Source organism: Euleptes europaea, chromosome 4 (genome assembly GCF_029931775.1).
Source record: "Euleptes europaea isolate rEulEur1 chromosome 4, rEulEur1.hap1, whole genome shotgun sequence".
In the NCBI taxonomy this organism is placed as follows: domain Eukaryota; kingdom Metazoa; phylum Chordata; class Lepidosauria; order Squamata; family Sphaerodactylidae; genus Euleptes; species Euleptes europaea.
Window position 1 is genome coordinate 103776156 of NC_079315.1, and position 21386 is coordinate 103797541.

The 21386-nt window shown below is 44.7% G+C and overlaps 1 protein-coding gene across 1 annotated transcript in view; it reads left to right on the forward strand.

Moving 5' to 3' along the window:
- Positions 1 to 8161: 8161 nt before the first annotated feature.
- The window catches only part of FYB1 (FYN binding protein 1), a 51657-nt gene continuing 38432 nt past the window's right edge, over positions 8162 to 21386 (forward strand). Inside the window, exons 1-4 of the mRNA XM_056847795.1 lie at positions 8162 to 9293; positions 15919 to 16087; positions 17348 to 17394; positions 17770 to 17789. Coding sequence (XP_056703773.1) covers positions 8177 to 9293; positions 15919 to 16087; positions 17348 to 17394; positions 17770 to 17789 — 1353 coding nt within the window. The 5' untranslated portion in view covers positions 8162 to 8176. The remainder of the gene's footprint in view (positions 9294 to 15918; positions 16088 to 17347; positions 17395 to 17769; positions 17790 to 21386) is intronic.

Consider the following 21386-nt stretch of genomic DNA (forward strand, 5'->3'; position numbering starts at 1 on the left):
ATCAGAAATGTTCGCCCCCAAACATTTAGCAACTGTAAATCATTGTAGCTCCACTCATACCGGTTAGGCAGATGACCACATGGGTTGCCTAATTGCCAGCACACACTACGTAGTATCAAAACTTCTTCTGTAGCCGTAAACTAGCGGCTAGTCTGAGAGAGAGAAGTTCAGCAGTGTTGGTTAATCTTTCTTCCCCTTTCCCTGCCCTTCCTTCCCCTCCTTCAAGTGAACTGACTCTGGGAGGTAAGAGAAAAGAACAGCATGTGCAAAATCCCTCACTTTGAGTACGAGGGACAACATTTCATTTACTTATTGAACACATTTATAAAACCCACACTTCTCCCACACACCCGGAGCAACAATAGAAGCATGGGGTTTTGTGTGTGTGTTTTTTGCTTTGTTTGTTGCCATCAAGTAACAGCTGACTTATGGCAACCCTGTAGGGTTTTCAAGGCAAAAAACCACTCAGACTTGGTTTGCATTTGCCTACCTCTGCGTAGAGAACCTGGACTTCCTTGGTAGGGTTGCCAACCTCAAGGTAGTAGCTGGAGATCTCCTGCTATTACAACTGATCTCCAGCCGAAAGAGATCAGTTCACCTGGAGGAAATGGCTGCTTTGGCAATTGGACTCCATGGACTCCCAAACCCCACCCTCCTCAGGCTCCACCTCAAAAAACTCCCGAAGAGGGACCTGCCAACCGTATTAGTTTCTGCGATCTGACGAGAATGGGCTATCCTGGGCTATCCAGGTCAGGGTAGAAAATCATAATATTAAAAACAATAGCATGAAAACAGTGAGGGTGGGAGCCAAAGACTCCTCTAAAGATTTTCATTTTACAACCCATTTGAAACTGCGAGAGAGATGTGGATGTTATAATTGCATCTGGGAGAATATTCTACAACATTGGAGCAGCCACAGAAAAAGTCCACAAGTGGGCAGCACTTGAATGTACCCTTGCATGGATTAGAATGACTAAAAAGAGATTGCCACATTGAGCATTTTGGAGTGGCAAAGAAATCACAAAGTCTTCTATAATTATAAGAAGAATTGATTCCCATATTGATTTTCTATCGAGGAGGAACAAGAGAATTTTGACTTTCAACTGAGAGTCCTCCAATCCCATTCCCCGCCCCAAATGGGGACTGGATGTCAACAATTCCCCAGCTTCGGTCTTAAAAAAACAATTTCAATCAGAGATCAACTTGTACATACTGATTTAATCAGGAAACAACAAATATAGTTATTGGACACTATAAATGTGGGGACTGCTTTGCTTGTCCACTTGCACACTCTTTAAAAGAATTCAAGAGTCAAACTTCAGGCTTTATATTTAAGTTAAAACATTTTAGCAATTGCAACAGTAAAAATGTTATCTATATTATTAGGTGCTCTTACAATTTGCTTTATGTAGGTAAGACCACATGTCCCATAAAATATCGAATAGGTGAGCATCACTCCCGAATTCGTAACCTGGTATCAGAGGCCCCCTCTGGTGCAGCGTTTTAAAGGTCTCAAACATTCGGACTCTGATATGCAACTTTTTTGTTATCTGGGCTTTTCAGAAAAAAATGGTACATAATCCAAGCTGTTGCTTCAACAAGAGGCTAGATTCATTTTTATGTTCAAGACTTTGGCTCCTTTGCAACTTAATTCGGCTTTAGATTTATCTTGCTTTCTTTAACCTATACCTTTAAGTGGGTAGACGATTCCACCTGTTTCTGCCTATTTCTATAAAGTGTAAATTGACTCAGTACTTGCGAGACTGGCTAGAAAGCAGTCTGTGGAACTTTTAACTGGGCACTCTATATCAGTGATGTGGTAGGTCCTATCGTTTGTTCTATTAATATAATTTAATTATTGCATATTTTTTTGTATGAATTATATACTTAAGTTGATTTTACTCCAAAGAATTTACACATCAGTCTTCTGAATCTGAGTGTATCTTCCAGTGCTGAGCCTAACTTGGGGTGTTATACCGGCTGCCCTTCTCGCCAGTTGCTTCCTTGGTGGGAGGGTTTTGGGACAGAGCCTGAGGAGGGTGGGTTTGGGGAGGGGAGGAACTTCAATGCCATAGAGTCCAATTACCAAAGTGACCATTTTCTCCAGGTGAACTGATCTCTATTGGCTGGAGATCAGTTGGAACAGCAGGAGATCTCCAACTAGTACCTGGAGGTCGGCAACCCTACCTTTCATACATGGCTGTGTTTGGTCTGTAATGTGTCAGCTGTTTGGCCAGGAGGGATCTTTCCATTTCTCTGAATCATACAAAAACCCGATTAGCTTTTAGAATTGCAAACAGCCTTTTCTTTCTTTTTCCGGGTCATACATTTGCCCCATAATATTGTATGCAAAATCCAGCTACGAGGTTTACTAGTAGCCAGATAACAGCATATTGTTTTAGCTGTAAAGAGCAAGGAAGCCCTACAATGATAATAGCCACGAGATTTCAGAACTGAGTTCCAGCAGTCTTTCATACAATCGAAAAGAAAAGGAAGGTCATGGTCCAAAGAGCTTGTTCAACACATACATCAATGCAACATACATAAATTCTACCCCCATGGACAGAGATTACGTCTCCTGCCATCAAAGTGAACATAGTGTTTTTCAACAGAACCATGCCCCAGCCAATCAAATGGTTAGCTGTATGATGCCGTGTTACACAGAGTTCCATTTTTCTCTGTGTTCTTAATGCCAAAATCAGCTGGAGCGGGATGCAAATTGGATTTGAGGAAGAATTAACAGAAGAGAAAGCCTGTGTAACCTTTTTTCTTTCCAGTCACTCCCCCCCCAACATTCAAAATCACTTTCCTCAAGCTGCTTTTTCACTTATGGGGTAGGAGGGAGGGGCATGATGCATTGCACAGCAATTCCATCAGCTTTGGGGGGAGCTGATGCATCCTGGTTAGAGAAATATGACCCACCTTCCCAATGAATTTCTTGCCCTTGTTATACAAGCAGGTTTTTTCTGCCTTAAAAATTGGCAGCAGAACTCATGGCTTCCCTCAACAGTTCCTCAAACCCCCCAGACATAGTTCTAATTAACAGATATCACATGGGCAAGCAGCTCAGACCAACTGAATCAACAATTTTAGTTCCTTATTGTGTTCCCCCTCATGCCTCTTATCCAACACCCTGCAATAGAGTCTTTGTTGTCTGTGTGGCCTTAAAATAACTTTTAAAAGTTGAAGATTTTCTGCTGGTACCCACAGGCATAAAAATGACTGAGACTGCAGCCCAGACTCCTAGCCTGCACAGAGTAGGGTAGGGTTGCCAACCTCCAGGCACTCACTGCAAAGGTATCCAAAGGATATAAATACTGAGCAAGGTAAGTTAATATACAATAAGAATACAAAAAATGTGTACAAGAATAAGTCAGGTATACAATAATAGACTATCCAGAATGGTAAAGTCCAAAAGAGCACGGAATAAATATCAGACGCAATGGGCTTCCGGTAAAATCCCCATTTCAGAGCTTTCCTCAAGCTTCAAGAAGTACCACGTACCAATATCACCTGTAATAAAATGCATGCTATCACAATATCCAATCAAATTTACAAGACAACATTTGATATAAATTAATTAAAGGTTACAAATTATTAAAATATCATGCTTACAAAAATATATCATTTTACATACCAAAATTGGAGAGAGACGTCTATTCTGCCATTCTATGTAAGAGGCTTGGTAAGCGTCTGAAGTAAAACTGGCTGACTCTCTCTTAAGGCTTTAATGGTTCCACAGGTGTATGCTATCTTCTCATAAGTGCTAGGTCATGCTACCTTAAGCTATGGTGAAGAGGCAAACCTACTGCAAATCAATAGAACATTAAAGAAAACTGGAGAGATCCAAAAATGAATTTAATCCTTTTGGCATTAAAGTGTCAAAAAGGAAAATGAAGCGGGACTCCTGTTGTGCTAAAATCCTGTCTATATTTTGATTCTGAAAAACCTTCCCTTGATACTGCCAAATAACAAAAAATTGCATGTCCGTGTCTAAGTGCTTGAGTTCTTTATAATGGGCAGTCAATGGGGCTTCTAGATTAGAATTCCTAATCCGGGACCGGTGCTCCCCTATACGAAGTTTGATCTCCCTCTTTGTTTTGCCTACGTAGAGTAGACCACACGGGCAACGAATTAAATAAATAACATATTTACTGTTACAATTACTAAAGTGCCTCAATGTGAAAGTAAAGCCCGTTCTAATGTCCCGAAATTCTTTAACCGGTAGTGCTTGTGCACAAGCACTGCAATTGCCACACTTAAAATGGCCGACTGGCAGGCAATTCTGCTGGAGAGGTAGACAATCAGATTTTACAAGTTTGTCCCGTAAGGAGTGTGTTCTTTTTAAACCAAATCTAGGTAGTTCTTCACAGCCCGGTATGTTTTGTACCAAGTGCCAATGTTTTCTGATGATATTCTGTATATCCCTAGTTTAGTAATTAAATTGCAGGGCTGCGGTTACACTGGCAGGACTAGAACTTTTTTGCTTCCTTTCCAGCAGTTTCATAGTCCCTAGACTCTGTAGCATCAGTCCACCTTAAGAACACGCTAACCAATAGGGGCTTTCCCCCAGAAGTCATTGCGACTTCCAAACGTCGCGCGGACAGCCGACAGAGATCAGAACTCCTGGAAAGGAAGCAAAAAAGTTCTATTCCGTGCTCTTTTGGACTTTACCATTCTGGATAGTCTATTATTGTATACCTGACTTATTCTTGTACACATTTTTTGTATTCTTATTGTATATTAACTTACCTTGCTCAGTATTTATATCCTTTGGATACCTTTGCAGTGAGGTTCTTTTTTCTCTGAATACAATTGTTTGCATATTGCTTTTATATGCTTTATTGAGCTTTCAACAAGTGCATAACTTTGATTCCTAATTCTCCTATTTTGTACTTGGAGCCCGATTTTGAATACTAACCTCCAGGCACTAGCTGGAGCTCTCCCGCTATTACAACTGATCTCCAGCCGATAGAGATCAGTTCAACTAGAGAAAATGGCTGCTTTGGCAATTGGAATCTATGGCATTGAAGTCCCTCCCCTTCCCAACCCCCACCCTCCTCAGGCTCTGCCCCAAAAACCTCCTGCAAACAGGGACCTGGGAACCCTAGTCCTTGTGTCCACCTCAGCTTTTGATTGTCCAACCATTACAGGTGGGATTGCCAGCTCCAGGTTGGGAAATACCTGGAGATTTTGGGGGCAAAGCCTGAGGAGGGCAGGGTTTGAGGAGGGGAGGCACTTCAATGCCATAGAGCCCAATTGGCAAAGCAGCCATTTTCTCAAGGTGAAGTGATCTCTATCGGCTAGAGATCAGTTGTAATTAGGGTTGCCAACCTTCTGGTGGTAGCTGGAAATCTGCTATTAAAATTGATCTCCAACCGATAGAGATCAGTTCACCTGGAGAAAATTTATCCTGGAGAAAATGGCCACTTTGGCATTTGGCTACTATGGCATTGAAGTCCCTCCCCTCCCCAAACCCCGCCCTCCTCAGGTTCTGTCCCAAAAACCTTCTGCCATAGGTGAAGCGGGACCTGGCAACCCTAGTTGTAATAGCAAGAGATCTCCAGCTACTACGTGGAGGTTGGCAATCCTAATTACAGGCCCTCTGGCTGCTTACAAAATCAATCAAGGCTCCTGGGAAATCCAAGGATGGCTTTTATCAGAAGATCAAGGTTCCTTTGCTTTAGGTTGGATGGTTTTGGTCTCCAGACTTCTCTGCCTGCATAGTTCTCCATCCCTACTTGTGCTTTGTTTGATCAGCCTGGCCCACTTCTCCTGTCCTGGAAAACTAGAGCTGTATCTAACGGACTGCCTGGATTTTCAGTATGGTTGCCGGTTCTGGGTTGGGAAAGACCAGGAGATTTGGGGGATGGAGCCTGGGGAGGCCTGGGTTTGGGGAGGAGAGGGACCTCAGCAGGATATAATGCCATAGAATCCATCCTCCAAAGCAGCCATGTCCTCCAGGTGAACTGATGCTGGTCATCTGGAGATCAGTTGTAATAGTGGTGCCACCTGGAGGTTGGCAACCCTAATTTTCAACCTGGGCTTGCTCTGGCTGGATGTCCTGGAACATAAATGATTCTGCAAGGGCTGTTGGATGTGCTTGGGGACTTCCATTCCTGTGATTTGGGCTTTGCTGCTGTCTGTGGTTCTGGCCCATGGGGCTGGGGATTGGCCTATCGGTATATCCTCGACAGCCTCTGCTTTTCATTTCAAACTTCTTCTCACTTTTTCCTTGAATAGGGTTGCCAGCTACCGACTGGGAAATACCTAGAGATTTTGGGGGTGCTGCCTGAGGAGGGCGGGGAGGGGAGAAACTTCAATGGTATATAATGCTATAGATTCCACCTTTAGATGGCCACTTTCTCCAGGTGAACTGATCTCCGTTGCCTGGAGATTCATTGAAACAGCAGGGGATGTCCAGCCACCACCTATCCTTGGCAACCCTATCCTTGGAGTGCCCTATTATTTCATCCTGGTTTCCAAAATGGCACTGCGAATCCTCCAGTGGTCTGTTTCTTGATTCTAATCATTCTGCAGAGTGCCAGGTGTGAGAGGTTTCAGGTCATGTGTGTCTCTAGATTGCTATTTAAAAAATGGTTCCTTAATGGCACTCAAAGACATATTACTTTCTATCTACATTATGCACTTAAATCAGAATTAACAGTCAATCCTTCATACCATCAGGCTCCTGGGAAATGTATTTCTGTGAGAGGGCTAGTTATTTGTAACAGTGGATTTTTAGCATCTTCTTCTCCAGAGCTGGATCCAGCGTGGTGTAGTGGTTAAGAACAGTGGTTTGGAGCGGTGGAGTCTGATCTGGAGAACCGGGTTTGATCCCCGACTCCTCCACATGAGCTGCGGAGGCTAATCTGGTGAACTGGATTTGTTTCCCCACTCCTACACACGAAGCCAGCTGGGTGACCTTGGGCAAGTCATTCTCTCTCAGCCCCACCTACCTCACAGAGTGTCTGTTGTGGGGAGGGGAAGGAAAGGTGATTGTGAGCCGGTTTGATTCTCCCTTAAGTGGCAGAGAAAGTCGGCATATAAAAACCAACTCTTCTTCTTCTTCCTTTTATTTCAGGCTCATCTGACCAAAGGTCTTGAGCACAACGTGCATAAGATAAAATAATTTTAACATTACAGAGTATTAAAATGTACCGCAGCAGTAACTTTAAATTCTTCAAATACTTGAAACACTTTAAAATTAAAATAACAATTACCAATAAATGAGTTACTTTACAGGCATAACAATAACTACAATAACAATAGTTTAGCTTTGTTGTGCCTTTAAGGGAACTATTATTACCAGATATTTCACGACACATTTGGTTATTTCTGGATCAGCATCACCCAACAGAAGAGTCACCCAAGAGTCAGAAGGAAGACGATATCTTGATAAAATTGGCGCAGTCCAGGTGGCCCCAGAGATCACAGAGCTGGATCCAAAAGGTGGCATGTAGCAAAATGGGGCATTTTCTGGAACTAGTGGTAGGCAAAAGGCCCACATGCCAACAGAAATGCCATTTTCATTTTTCATAGACTATAAGAAGGTAGTGTGGGGAGGAAAAGTTTCCAAGGGGACCAACCAAAGTGGTGTGCTAAGGGCTGCAAAAATCTTCTAGGTTGGCAGTGCTTATATTTGAGCATAGTTTGCTTTTTAAGTTACGTGAAAAACAATCAAAGCATAACTGAGGATGGTGTGGGGGGTTCTCATTAAGCCAGAACACGCATGAGCATAGGCACACTGTATATATTCCGAGAGTGTTGAGTTGCTGAACATTGTCCTATGCTTTAGCATGTAAGTATTAAATAATGTGTGGTGTAAATATCACTTCCATATTCTGCAAATGTAAAGGGAAGAGAGAGAAATGACCAGCAGATGAAGCAAGGGATGATCCAGGCAGCCAAACAACACTCGTCTGCAGTAAACGACTTGAAATACTCTTTAACCACAATGATTGTGTAGCAAAAATGTTGAACATCTTTAGCCATACAGGAAGCTAAACGCTGAGGTATCTCTAACCAATCAGGAGCGTCACAAGCCTCAAACCAAGAAAGGCTTCAAAGTACAACATATCTGAACGTTGCAACTCAACAGTTCTCATTCCGCTTGGCTTTTCTTAAACAAATCTTCTTTACGTCGTAGGATGACCAGACAAACGTGAAGTCCATCATGGCGAAGTTCAGCCCTTCCAACAACCCAGCCAAGGAAGTTCACAACCGGCAAGTCAAAGTGGCGGGGCAATCGTCGCTGGCAACGAAAGCTGCATTTGAGAAGTTTTCTCATTTGGAAAATGCTGGCCCACCTGCCAGAGCCAGCACCCTTCAGAAGTCTCCATCTTTTAAACCTCCTTTGGGCCTAAAACCTCTTCACGACACGCCAGACAAGGAACCGAAGCCGCCCCCTCTGAAAAGCAGCCCTGCGGCCAACAAGTTTGCAGCGCTAGCGCAGGCGGCTAGCAGAGAAGCCAACGAAAAGGCAGGCTTCCCTAAGCCTTTGGGTCCCAAACCTACTGAAATCCTAAAAGAGGACTGCAAGCAGGTGTTTCCAAAGGCTCCTGACAATAGGCTGCCCGGCTCGACACTGCCCACAAAAAACGATCTCAGGCTTCCAGGACCGAAGCCGAACTTTAAATCGGAACTGCAAGAAGCGGAGTCCAAACCCGTGTTCCAAAAGCTAGCAGGGGTTAAAGAAACATTTATCGCTGCGTCGCAAGAAAACGACCCCAAACCCCTTTTTCCAAAGGCTGTTCTGAAGCAAAGGTTTTCTTTAGCTCCTCATCCTGCCAGCAACGAAGAGACTGCCAACAAAAACGCGTGTTTGAATCAGGCCCCTCCGGCCTTCCTGGGCCCCAAACCAAAAGCCCACTCATTTAAATCACCCAAGGATGCTGAAGAAAAGAATGCCAGCGGTGCCGAATTCAGTCCCACGCCGGCCCGTTTCCCGGTCACTTTGAAACCCGTCAGCAACCACAACAACCTGCCTCAAGGTCTCCCAAAATCTTATGGACCGCAGAATGAAGAAATTAGGCCGAGCGTCGCCAAGGACGTTTTCAGAAGCAATCAAGGGGACTCGGGGTCACCTTCTGCTCCCGCTAAATTCGGGCCTTCCAGAGTGGCTACCTTGGGGCCTTGGGCCAATAACCACGAGAAAGACGAGAAGGAGAAGACTCTGCCCGGCCCCAAACGAAAGGCAATACCTCCACAGTTCAAATTGGGCCCAGCCCCAGCCAAGCCTAGCAGACCTCCGGTGGTGGACCTGGCAAGATTTCGGAAGGATCACAAAGACGGTGAGTCGCTCTCCCCCTATTTACTACTTATTTTATGTAAGGTAGGAAATCCCCCGTCCTAATGGGGGAATATCACGTGATACTCTGTTTTAGAGAAAGACCCTTTCTCCTAAGGTTTCTCATATGAAATGGCCAGCACTCTCAGTCGTTTGCTGTATTGGGGCTCTCCATATGCCAAACCGCATAGCATTAATTTATAATTTTATAAATTTTATAGCATTGTAAAATTTTATAGTTTTATATCGTTACCTCAACGGGTTAACCATTTCAACCAGTGCCTTTAGCTCAGCGGTTGTCAAACTCATTTTGTTACGAGAGCCAGATATGACATAAATGTCACTTGGTTGGGCTGGGCCATGCTTCTCCAGCCCATATCGAGAGTGGGGGGTGGGGGGTGGCTGTCTCGGCCGGCTCGCAGGCTGGATAAGACCTCTCAAGGGGCCGGATTTGCCCCCCCCCCAGGTCATATGTTTGACAGTCCTGCTCTAGCTGGCCTTTTAATATCAATTTGATCTGCAGCAATTATCAGGTAATATTATTCAGTTCCTCGCCACGAAAAGCATATGAAACCTCTATTAAAACTGCAGGACCCTTATTTTACACTGGCCTGACCGGTTGGCAACCTTATGGCCCAATGGCCCTTTTCAAACAGTAAAAACTACTTTCAGAGAGGTAGGAGGTGGATTCTTAATTCTTTTCCCCAGCCACCATTTCCCCACTGCCCAACTGATCCTCCTCTCCTCCCCCCCGCACACACACACACACACACTCTCTCTCTCTCACACACACACGGTTCAAATGAGGGTGTATGTGTTTCCAAATCTGGAATTCTGCAGGGGTCAAAACAATTTGGTAGGTGATTTATAGTAAGGCAATAAAGGGCTGAGAAAGGATAAAGCAACCCCCCACTTTTCCAGTTCTGGATTGTCTTTCCAGAAGCAGATTTGGTGGCTTAAAAGGGGGCATTGGGGGTTAGAGACAGGTGTATGTAAGTTTTTAACGAGAGTCAGGAGCTCCATATAGAGAGATGAGAATATTTATCTCTAGGGGGAAGCAAGAGGCCATTCTAGGCTAATGCTTTTTGGGAGGCCGTGGGAGGGTGGGTTTTATTTATTTACTTCTTCTTTTTTCATTTATAGCCTGCCCTTCTCACTGAGACTCAAGGTTATGATCACTTAGTGAAATTCCAAGTGGTTTTTAAAAAACTGTTTGAAAACAGCAAGGGGGCACAGTCTTCCTGCCCTGGATATAGAATTGCCAAGTGCCTGAAGAAAAAGTGTCCCCTACCCACTTAATACAGGCTTCGTTACCAGGAGACGTTATTTACCTCCTTGCCATGAAAAGCCTCCCCTGCCCATTTCTACACATTAAGACTCTCTTAAATGGGCAAAACACTTTTCTCCAAGCCTGCTGGCCACTCCAGGCTAGCCCAAGCTTGTCAGATTTCAGAAGCTAAGCAAGGTGTCGGTCTTGGTTAGTACTTGGATGGGAGACCACCGAGGAAGTCCCGGCTTGCTATGCGGAGGCAGGCAATGGCAAATCCCCTCTCAGTGTCTTTGGCTGTGAAAACCTTATTGGGTTGCCATAAGTCGGCTGTGACTTGATTGCTCTTTCACCACCACAGTCTTCCGGGGTCTACTTCGGAGTGCGCATGGGGGAATCACAAGTCTACATGCTTTGCTTTCCTGTGTAAGAAACTCCCCCCCACCAGGTTAATAAAATACAGCACTTTGAGAGGTTAGGCTAGCTTCCCTAGGCAGAGGAATGAATTGTTGCTGTGGGAAGCATTCAGCTATGCCTAGGGTCGCTAACCTCCAGATGGCGGCTGGAGATCTCCCACTATTACAACTGATCTCCAGGCGACAGAGATCATTTCCCCTGGAGAAAATGGCTGCTTTGGCAATTGGACCCTACGGCATTGAAGGCCCTCACCTCTCCAAACCCCACCCTCCTCGGGCTCCACCCCCAAAATCTCCAGGTATTTCCCAACTCGAAGCTGGCACCCTTACCTATGCCGGCCCTCACCTCCATTTTGAAGTGGAACAGTCCCAGGAAGATCATGTTGGTGGGATCCTAACTTGCTGTTACAGACTTAGGAAATGCTCCAGACCCTTGGTGATCTCAGAACTACTTTGCATGTACTTTGAAACAAAACAATAAGAGCAGTGAAAGCCAGGGTGGAGTAGTAGTTAGAATGCCAACCCAGGGAGACTTGGGTTCAAATCCCAGCTCAGCCATCAAAGCCCATTCTCGGTCTGCCTTGCCTACATCACAGAGGGTGTTGTGAGGATAAAATGGGGAGGGAGTAGAACCATGCATACAATCCCACGCTTCTTGGAGGAAAGGCAGGATAAAAATGAATACAACATGCAACAAGTGAAACACGAGCACTTTGTAGGTGCTGCAGCCTTGTTAACATGGTGTGTACATTGAAACCTTGCCTTGGGATCAAGCCCCCGGGCCTAGCTCTCAATCCTCTCCTCTTTTCTCAGAACTTCATCCTACAGAGGCTTAAATCTGGCTTTTTTGCTTGTATAATTCATATACATGTCGGCAGCTCTGTGCAAAAGTTCTGGGGGAAATGCAAGGCTTGTGGTTTCACCCAGTAAGATGACTGCACACTTGCCAAGTAGGGTTGCCAGCCTCCAGGTGGGGGGGAGGGTTGGAGAGCTCCCTGTATTACAACTGATCTCCAGGTGACAAAGAATCAGTTCACCTGGAGAAAATGGCTGCTTTGGAAGGTGGACTTTATGGAATTATAGCCCATTGAATTCCCTCCCTCCCCAAACCCTCCCCTCTTCAGTCTCCACTCCCAAAATCGGGGAGCGTGGCTTCCCCCCGCCCTCACACACACAGACACCCCCCCGCATGCACACCCCCGGCCGTGGGAGCGGCCAGGAGCAATCAGGGGGAAGCCTTCGTGGCTTCCCCACACATACACACACATAGACATGTGGGCAGCCCTGCGGCAGCAGTGCCAGCAGCTTCCTCAGGAGAGTCTGCAGGCCGCAGCCAATGATGTCACGGGCCGGAAACGGCCCATGGGCCAGAGGTTCCCCACCCCTGGACTATATAGATATAGGGTAGTCCCAGTGTTTGAATTACTGGGGTGAATTCTGTGGTGGAGGACATTTCTCCACAGCTTGTATTTTAAGTTATATGCAAGACCAGGAAACTGAGAAGAAAATAACTGCCTGTCAGAAGTAGATGAAAAAGGAAGTGGATGTTGGTTTAAGCAACATTGGAGGTTCTTTGTTTTATATCCTCATCTGCAAACATGTACCTTCCCAAATGCCCCAGAATTTGCATTGGGCAAGGTTTTGCCAAATAAGCAAGTCACATGCAGAAAAGAAAAAGCAGAAATCAAACTGGAGTAGCCCTAACCTGAATATCCCAGGCTAGCTGGATCTCGTCAGATCTTGGAAGCTAAGCAGGGTTGGCCCTGGTTAGTATTTGGATGAGAAACTGCCAAGGACGGCCATGGTTGCTACGCAGAGGCAGGTAATGGCAAACCAACTCTGTTCATCTCATTCCTGAAAACCCTACGGGTCACCATAAATCTGATGCAACCTGACAGCAAAAAACAAACAAACCCCAAACTGCAATAAACCCTCAATGGCTGTGCTCTCAGTTCAACTGGAATAGATTAAAGATACATTGCTCAGAAACAAATCACAAATACAAAGTAGCCCAGTGCTTTCCCAAGGCATTCGGTATATCAGGTAGAAAATCCAAATATCATCTCCTCCCAACTCCCACCTATGTTACAATCCCAGTAAATAAGTAATATTTCGTTACCATATTCTAAAAATCTCTCACACTAAAGGCAGACATTCCATACAAACATATTATTCCTAGGGTCAAGTTCTGAGGAGAGAATATTCCAGAAAATTAGGGCTGCCAACTTTCAAGTGTGGCCTGGAGATCTCCCAGAATTACAATTCTTCCTTCTTACCTGTTGGTTCTTCCTTACAAATGCCCCTACCCCACCCACATCCTCATATAGAACAGTGAGGCAAACATGAGACTGAGAACCCTATAACTCTTACTTTTCCACAGAATAGAATTGGTTGTTTGGGTTTTCAGTTAAAAAGCTAGTTGTGAATGCCACCGATCTGCTAGTGCTGAGAGTCCTCTGATCCCACCCCCCTATACAGATTTGCAATAAAATAAAATAAAATTTACTCTTGCTTTCTTTAATAAGGCAAAGAGTGGATGTTTAATGCTTTTAAAAAAAATGTTTGTGTAGATGTGTGCTATTAATCGCATAACTGGGCAGCATCATGAAGCACAGAACACGGGAAGTAAAACTAGCAGATACAATGGGGATAGCTGGTTCAACATAATCAGCTCCTAAGTGAAATTTCACTGTAGATTAACCCATGGGGTGATGTCACATCCCAACGTTTACTAGGCAGACTTTTGTTTTACGGGGTGGTTTGCCAGTGCCTTCCCCAGTCATCTACACTTTACTCCCACTTTACAAGCTGGGTACTCATTTTACCGACCTCAGAAGGATGGAAGCTGAGTCAACCTTCAGCCGGCTACCTGAAACCGACTTCCGTCAGGATCGAACTCAGGTCGTGAGCAGAGCTTTTGACTGCAGTACTGCAGCTTACCACTGCGTCACGGGGCTCCTAGATTCACTTAGACATTCAAATATATAACCGTTTGAAAGGCAGCCTCACATATGGAGGAAGGGGCAAGGCTGTTGACTTATAAAAAAGGCAGACAGCGTTGAAAATACATTGTTCATTCAAATTACAAACTGAAGCTTGCAATGTCAGGGTTAGGACTGAAAACACCTGAAGATTTGAGGGGTGGAGTCTGGGGAGGGTGGGCTTTGGGAAGGGGAGGGACCTCTGCAGGACATGATGCCATAGAATCCATCCTCTGAGGCAGCCATTTTCTCCAGGGGAGCAGGTCTTGGTTGTCTGGAGAGCAATTGTAATACTGAGAGATAGGGTTGCCAGCTCCAGGTTGGGAAATACTTGGAGACTTCTGGGGTGGAGCCTGAGGAGGGCAGGGTTTGGGGAGGGACTTCAATGCTATAGAGTCCAATTGCCAAAGTGGCCATTTTCTCCGGGAGAACTGATCTATATCTAGGGTTGCCAGGTCCCACTTTGTCACTGGCAAGAGGTTTTTGGGGTGGAGCCTGAGCAAGGCGGGGTTTGGGGAGGGGAGGAACTTCAATGCTATAGAGTTCAATTGTCAAAGCGGCCATTTTCTCCAGTTGAACTGGAGATCAGTTGTAACAGCAGGAGATCTCTAGCTACTCCCTGGAAGTTGATCAAATAAACAGTAGTAGGCAAAAATAAACAAGCAAAAATAGCAAGTGCAATCAATGTATTACACAAATGTAACGCGATAAACAAGCAACGCTAAGCAACCGAGGTTACAAAGCAAGTAGGTAGAAACAACTTAATAGTAATAAATATGCAAAAGTTCATATAAAGCATATAGTTGCGTTCTGGTCAATTTCATGTTCTTCGGACAACTCCTCCGTAATACATTGATTGCACTTGCTATTTTTGCTTGTTTATTTTTGCCTACTACTGTTTATTTGATCAACACTCATTACAGTAGAGTGAGTTATTTGTATAGATAACTCCCTGGAAGTTGGCAACCCTATCTATATTGGCTGGAGATCAGTTGTAATAGCAAGAGATCTCCAGCTACTACCTGGAGGTTGGCAACCCTATTGGGTGATCTCTAGGTGCCACCTGGAGATTGGAAACCCTAAATGTGAGTGAGCAGGGTTGCCAGCTCCAGGTTGGGAAATAGCTAGAGATTTTGGGGGTGGAGCCTGAGGAGGGTGAGGTTTGGGGAAGGGAGGGACTTCAATAGATATAACGCCATAGGGTCCATCTAAGCAAAGCAGCCATTTTCTCCAGGTGAACCAATCTCTACCGCCTGGAGATCAGTTGTAATAGCTGGAGATCTCCAGCCGCCACCTGGAGTTTAGAATCGATGCGAAAAGATTTAAACAAAGTGCAAAAATTTTCATAATGCTACGCAACAACACAAAACATAACAAATTACATAAACAAATGTAACACAAATGACATAAACATGTGCATCATCAACAAGCAGTCTAAGACCAACATATATAGTCACAAGTTATACAATCCTTCAAAAGGTAAGTGTTCAGCAGTCCCTTGAAAGGTAAATGTATACAGTCAACAGTGGACCCACGAAGGTTTCCACCATCGGTCTACGTCTTCACTTCGTGGAAACCTTTGTGGGACCACTGTTGACTGTATACATTTACCTTTCAAGGGATTGCTGAACACTTACCTTTTGAAGGATTGTATAACTTGTGACTATATATGTTGGTCTTGGACTGCTTGTTGATGATGCACATGTTTATATCGTTTGTGTTACATTTGTTTATGTAATTTGTTATGTTTTGTGTTGTGTATCATTATAAAAATTTTGTACTTTTAAAAAATCTTTTCGCATCTATGCTGATTTCCAAACCTCGGGTACTAGCATAGAGGTGCCTTTTTCCTACAAGCCACCTGGAGTTTGGCAACCCTATGAATGAGGAAATTAGCTAGGGCTTCTTTTCAAATATTATGGTTGTCTTCAATGTCTCTCTCTCCTTTGCGGCTTTCCCCCCTAGGTTCCAAAGAATCCCATTCAGTGCCTTTACCCTCTTCACTGCCACCACCCATTCCTGCCACACAGATGACTTCACCACCGCCACCGCCGCCACCACCTTCAGCTTCCCACCCATCAACACAAGCTCCAGTTCTCCCTCCAAGAAATATCAAACCCAGGTCTGACGCCAGGTCTGTAACTAAATGGGAATCCTGCTTTCTTTTACGGGCCGTTCTTGTGTCTGCACGAGGGAATCGTTAATCTCAACTCTAGTGAAATACCTTCCCCACGTTGTCATCTCCAAGCACCTTGTCTTTGTCACTGCTGGCAGTGTTTATTGTCTTTTGTTGCTATGTGGATTCTGTTGAGGATGCTATTCTTGAACATGAGCTAAGACTCATGTGAATGCCTTTGTTGCTGGTCAAAGAAAAGAAAATACAAGGCCAATGTTTTAATGGGCAATTCGCAAGGGTAAGGCAGCCTTTTGTTTTCAATCACAGCAGAATTTGAGCAGCCACTGCTTTACAGAAAAGGAGGAAAGGAGTAACTCATTGTCTATTTCTGGTTTACTATTAGTAATACTCAGGGGTGGTCTTAGCCGATGGGCAATGGGTAGGGTTTCCAGGTCCCTCTTGGCAACCAGTGGGAGCTTTTAAGGGCGGAGCCTGAGGAGGGCGGGGTTTGTGGAGGGGAGGTGATCTCCATCGGGTGGAGATCAGTTGTAATAGCAGGAGATCTCCAGCTGCTACCTGGAGGTTGGCAACCCTATCTGAGAGCTGGAAGGTGATACTTTTCAAAAGGAAGCCGTTATGTATCTTGGCTTGCGGAGGACTTTTGGGCAGGTTCCCTAGGGTTGCCAGTTCTGGGTTGGGAAATGCCTGGAGATTTTAGGGGTGAAGCCTGAGGAGGGTGGGGTTTGGGAAGGGGAGGGACTTCAGTGGAGTATAATGCCATAGAGTCCACCTTCCAAAGCAGCCATTTTCTCCAGGTGAACATATCTCTGTGGCCTGGAGATCATTTGTAATCCCAGGAGATTTCTGGCCACCACTCGGAAGGTAGAAGCCATATCAGGCCACTGGGGGTGTGACGGGGGGAGGTAGTTTGGAATTTCCCGCAATGTGCCGGGGGTTGGACTAGATGACCTTGGTAGTCCCTTCCAACTCTATGATTCTATGAACTTGTTTCAAGCATGTTAAGGCTCTTCACTGATGATCTTAAAACAGCCTGCTGAGGTTCTTACAATTTAAAAAACTGTAGTTGTCATAACGAGAGACAAATTGCAGGTCTGCAGAGTGTGAGTGTGTGTAGGGGGGGGAGCAACAAAAATCCCCCCCCCTTCCATTAGTGGAAGCAACTGGTGAGATCCAGCCTCTTAGTAAAAAGATCATTGTGGGAATTTTAGCTGCATCCTCCCTCCCCCAATTTAAGGTGTTCGTCTTTTCATTTTATAGAAACTCAGAAAATGAAGAAAACTATGATGATGTTGACATTACTGATGGTAAGGAGAGCTGAATTTAATTCATGTTGGGAATGAGAAAATTAATTGTAATATGTCTATAGTGTAGACAGAATCATTCAGATTATTTTGAAGGTCAGGGAAATGGGGAACAGAGAAACAGAACAGTGATATATTCACCTGAGGATATATTGATGGGGTCGTTCTAGCACTATCAGAAAAATACAGGCATTTTAAAATGACAATTTGGGTAATGAGAGTAAATCTATTCCACCTGTCCTATTTGAGACCCATTGTAGTGAAGAGACAAACCACACATTTGCCAGGCTTTAATTATGAGAAACATTATCAAACTATATGCCACTGCATTTCTGCAAAAGAAAACTAACAATCTTTTTTTGGCTTTTGACTCTTCAGGTCCTGGAAATACAGATGAGGTAGGTATTATCCTTTAAGGATATTATGACATCAGAGCTTTTTCTGTGGTGCTCCTATTATTTATGCAATATGCCAGCGTGGTGAGTGGTTAAGAGCAGATGAGGTAGGTATTATCCTTTAAGGATATTATAACATCAGAGCTTTTTCTGTGGTGCTCCTATTATTTATGCAATATGCCAGCGTGGTGTAGTGGTTAAGAGCAGTGGTTTGGAGCAGTGGACTCTGATCTGGAGAACCAGGTTTGATTCCCCACTGCTCTACATGAGCTGCGGAGGCTAATCTGATGAACTGGATTTGTTTCCCTGCTCCTACACATGAAGGCAGCTGGCTGAATTTAGAGTAGTCATACTCTCTCAGCCTCACCTACCTCACAAGATGTCTGTTGTGGGGAGGGGATGGGAAGGTGATTGTAAGCCAGTTTGATTCTCCCTTAAGTGGTAGAGAAAGTTGGCATATAAAAACCAACTCTTCTTTTTCTTTTTCTACCTTCCACATACACCTTATTCTCTACCTACTTCCTGTCTTTTAGGTGCCAAGTTAAAAATAATTTTATTCGTTCAAGCTTTTGGCAAGTAATATACCATGATGTCATGAGTCATCTCATATATGTGTGTGATTTTGCCATCAAGTCACTGCTGACTTATGGCGACCCCGTAGGGTTTTCAAGGCAAGAGATATTCAGAGGTGGTTTGCCATTGCCTGCCTCTGTGTGGGCTGAGAGAGTTCTGAGAGAACTGTGACTGGACCAAGGTCATCCAGCATGCTTCATGTAGAGGAGTGGGGAATTGAACCTGGTTCTCCAGATTAGAGTCCACACCACTCTAACTACCACTTAACCACCACACCACGCTGTACCTATCCTTATTTACCAAGGGCAGCCTGCAAATCACTGTCCTGAGTTTGCTTTTTGGGGAGACTCTGGGGATGTCTTTTCCAAAAATTTTGACAGCATGGGCAATAGGGTTGCCACCTCCTGCTTGGGAAATACCTGGAGATTTGGGGGTGCAGCCTGGAGAGGGACCTCAGCAGGGTATAATACCATAAAGTCCACCCTCCAACCCATCCATTTTCTCCAGGGGACTTGATCTCTGTCATCTGGAGATCTGTTGTAATTCCAGGAGGTCTCCAACTCCCACCTGGAGGTTGGCAACCCTAACTGGGCAGAGATGCACTAACCTCTTGTTCCTCTTCCTAGTACTGCTATTCCAGATATTAAAGTTGCTGAGTGTGCTTGAGTTGAAACAGTTCTATAATCTACAACACACACACACAAACATCAAATAAGTTTCTAGTCCATAGAGTTGCCAACCTCCAGGTACTAGCTGGAGATCTCCTGCTATTACAACTGATCTCCAGCCGATAGAGATCAGTTCACCTGGAGAAAATGGCCACTTTGGCAATTAGATTCTATGGCAATGAAGTGCCTCCCCTCCCCAAACCCCCCCTCCTCAGGCTCAGCCCCAAAGACCTCCCGATGGTGGCGAAGAGGGGCCTGGCAACCCTGCTAGTCCAACATGTTTCAATGCAAAAGGACCTTCTTCAGAGACTAGTTATTTGGTATAACCACTGCTTGCTAAAGGGAGCTAATATTATGGCAAGTTCCTTATTCCGGAAGAAGGCTCCCTTTCCCCCTGCCCCTGTAGCTTGTGGTTCTGCCCTGTGACTTGGTTGCTATAATAAGTTTGACCAGATTCTCAGTGAGAGCGAGCGGTTTGTTGGAAACGATTATGCTTGTTTTGTTTTTAAAAAGGGAATGCTTCTGGTGCTTTTTCTAACACGGCCTGCTTCAGAAGCCACAGTTCAGAGAAGGTAGCAAAGTGTATGCTATAAATATTCAGGAGAGGAACAGAGGAAGTGATTATCAGTGTGAGAATGTAACAGGGTAATAAATGCTCAAGGTTGTTTATTGTCTTTGAAGTGGGGATTGTACGCTAGTTCTGTTTCTAGTTCTTCAGCATTTTTTAGGATGTTTTAGTTAAAGTGGATTTTGACATTTTTTTTACTGTACTGTACTGTACTGTACTGTAGGCCACTTTGGACCGGCTTAGGTTATGTTTCCCTATGCCTCCCCTACACACATCGAAACATGGAGATGCTATTGACTCATTTGTAAAAGTCCCATTACTTACATGGCCAATGATAAGATTCACAATTAGGGTTGCCAGGTCCCACTTTGCCACTGGTGGGAGGTTTTTGGGGCGGAGCCTGAGGAGGGCAGGGTTTGGGGAGGGGAGGGACTTCAATGCCATAGAGTCCAATGGCCAAAGCGGCCATTTTCTCCGGGTGAACTGATCTCTATCGGCTGGAGATCAGTTGTAATCGGCTGGAGATCTCCAGCTACTACCTGGAGGTTGGCAACCCTATTCACTCTATGGGACAAATTGAGAACAAGAAAATAGTGTGGGGGAGGAGGCTGAAGTCGATTTTTCCTGCATGCTGAAGTCACAAACAGAAAACGGCCATTGTGCTTCTGGGAGGGGCAAATTCCCATTGCACATGTGATACAAAGCCCTCATTTTGATCGCCAACAAGCTCAAGGATTTTGTAATGTACAGGTGGTGTTTTAGGTAACAGTGTGAACGATCTCCACAGTTCAAGCAGTTTTTACTCCTACAGAGGTAATAAATCTACAGATTGGATTGACTCATCCTGGAATATTTATTTGCTTCCTTATTTAAACCCTGTCTTTCTCCCCAATGGGGACCCAAAGTACCTTAGATTATTTTCTCCTTGATATTACCCTCACAACAACCCTGTGAGGTAGATGAGGGTGAGAGTGTTTGAGTGCCCCAAGGTCAACTGGCAAGCTTCCTTGGCATAGTGGGGATCAGTACCTGGGTAGCCAACACCCTACTTTGAGAAGAAGAAGAGTTGGTTTTTATATGCCGACTTTCTCCATCACTTAAGAAAGAATCAAACGGGCTTATAATCACCTTCCCTTTCCCTCCTCACAACAGACACCCTGTGAGGTAGGTGGGGCTGAGAGAGCCCTAAGAGAGCTGTGACTAGCCCAAGGCCACCCAGTTGGCTTCATGTGTAGGAGTGGGAAAACAAATCCAATTCACCAGATTAGCGTCCCCCGCTCATGTGGAGGAGTGGGGAATCAAATCTGGTTCTCCAGCTCAGAGTCCACCACTCCAAATCACCGCTCTTAACCACTACACCACGCTGGCTCTTTGACGCTCTTACCACTTCACTACACTAAATACTTAATGAAATACATTTGTTTATGATAAGGAATGTATGGCACTTGATATATTTGATTAGAAAAATGAATTATAAAGGTTATAAAGAAGAACTTGTTTCAACAGTCATTTGGGATTGAAACGATTACATATATTTTTCACTGAAATTTTGCTGTGATGTCTTTTATGCCATTTTTTTGAGTCTGTCACACTTGAACTTAAATGTTGTTTGATTTAAATGTTTTTCCATCAGTAAGAATGAGAACATCTGGGACTTCCGGTTTGCAGCAGCAGGTTGAGGGTTGCGAATTTCGCAGCTCCGATTTGCATCCCCGTTCTGGGGCCCTAATCAGATTATTAGGGCCGGGAGGGGTAAGGATTTACTCCTAAACCCCCCACCCCCGCTCTCTG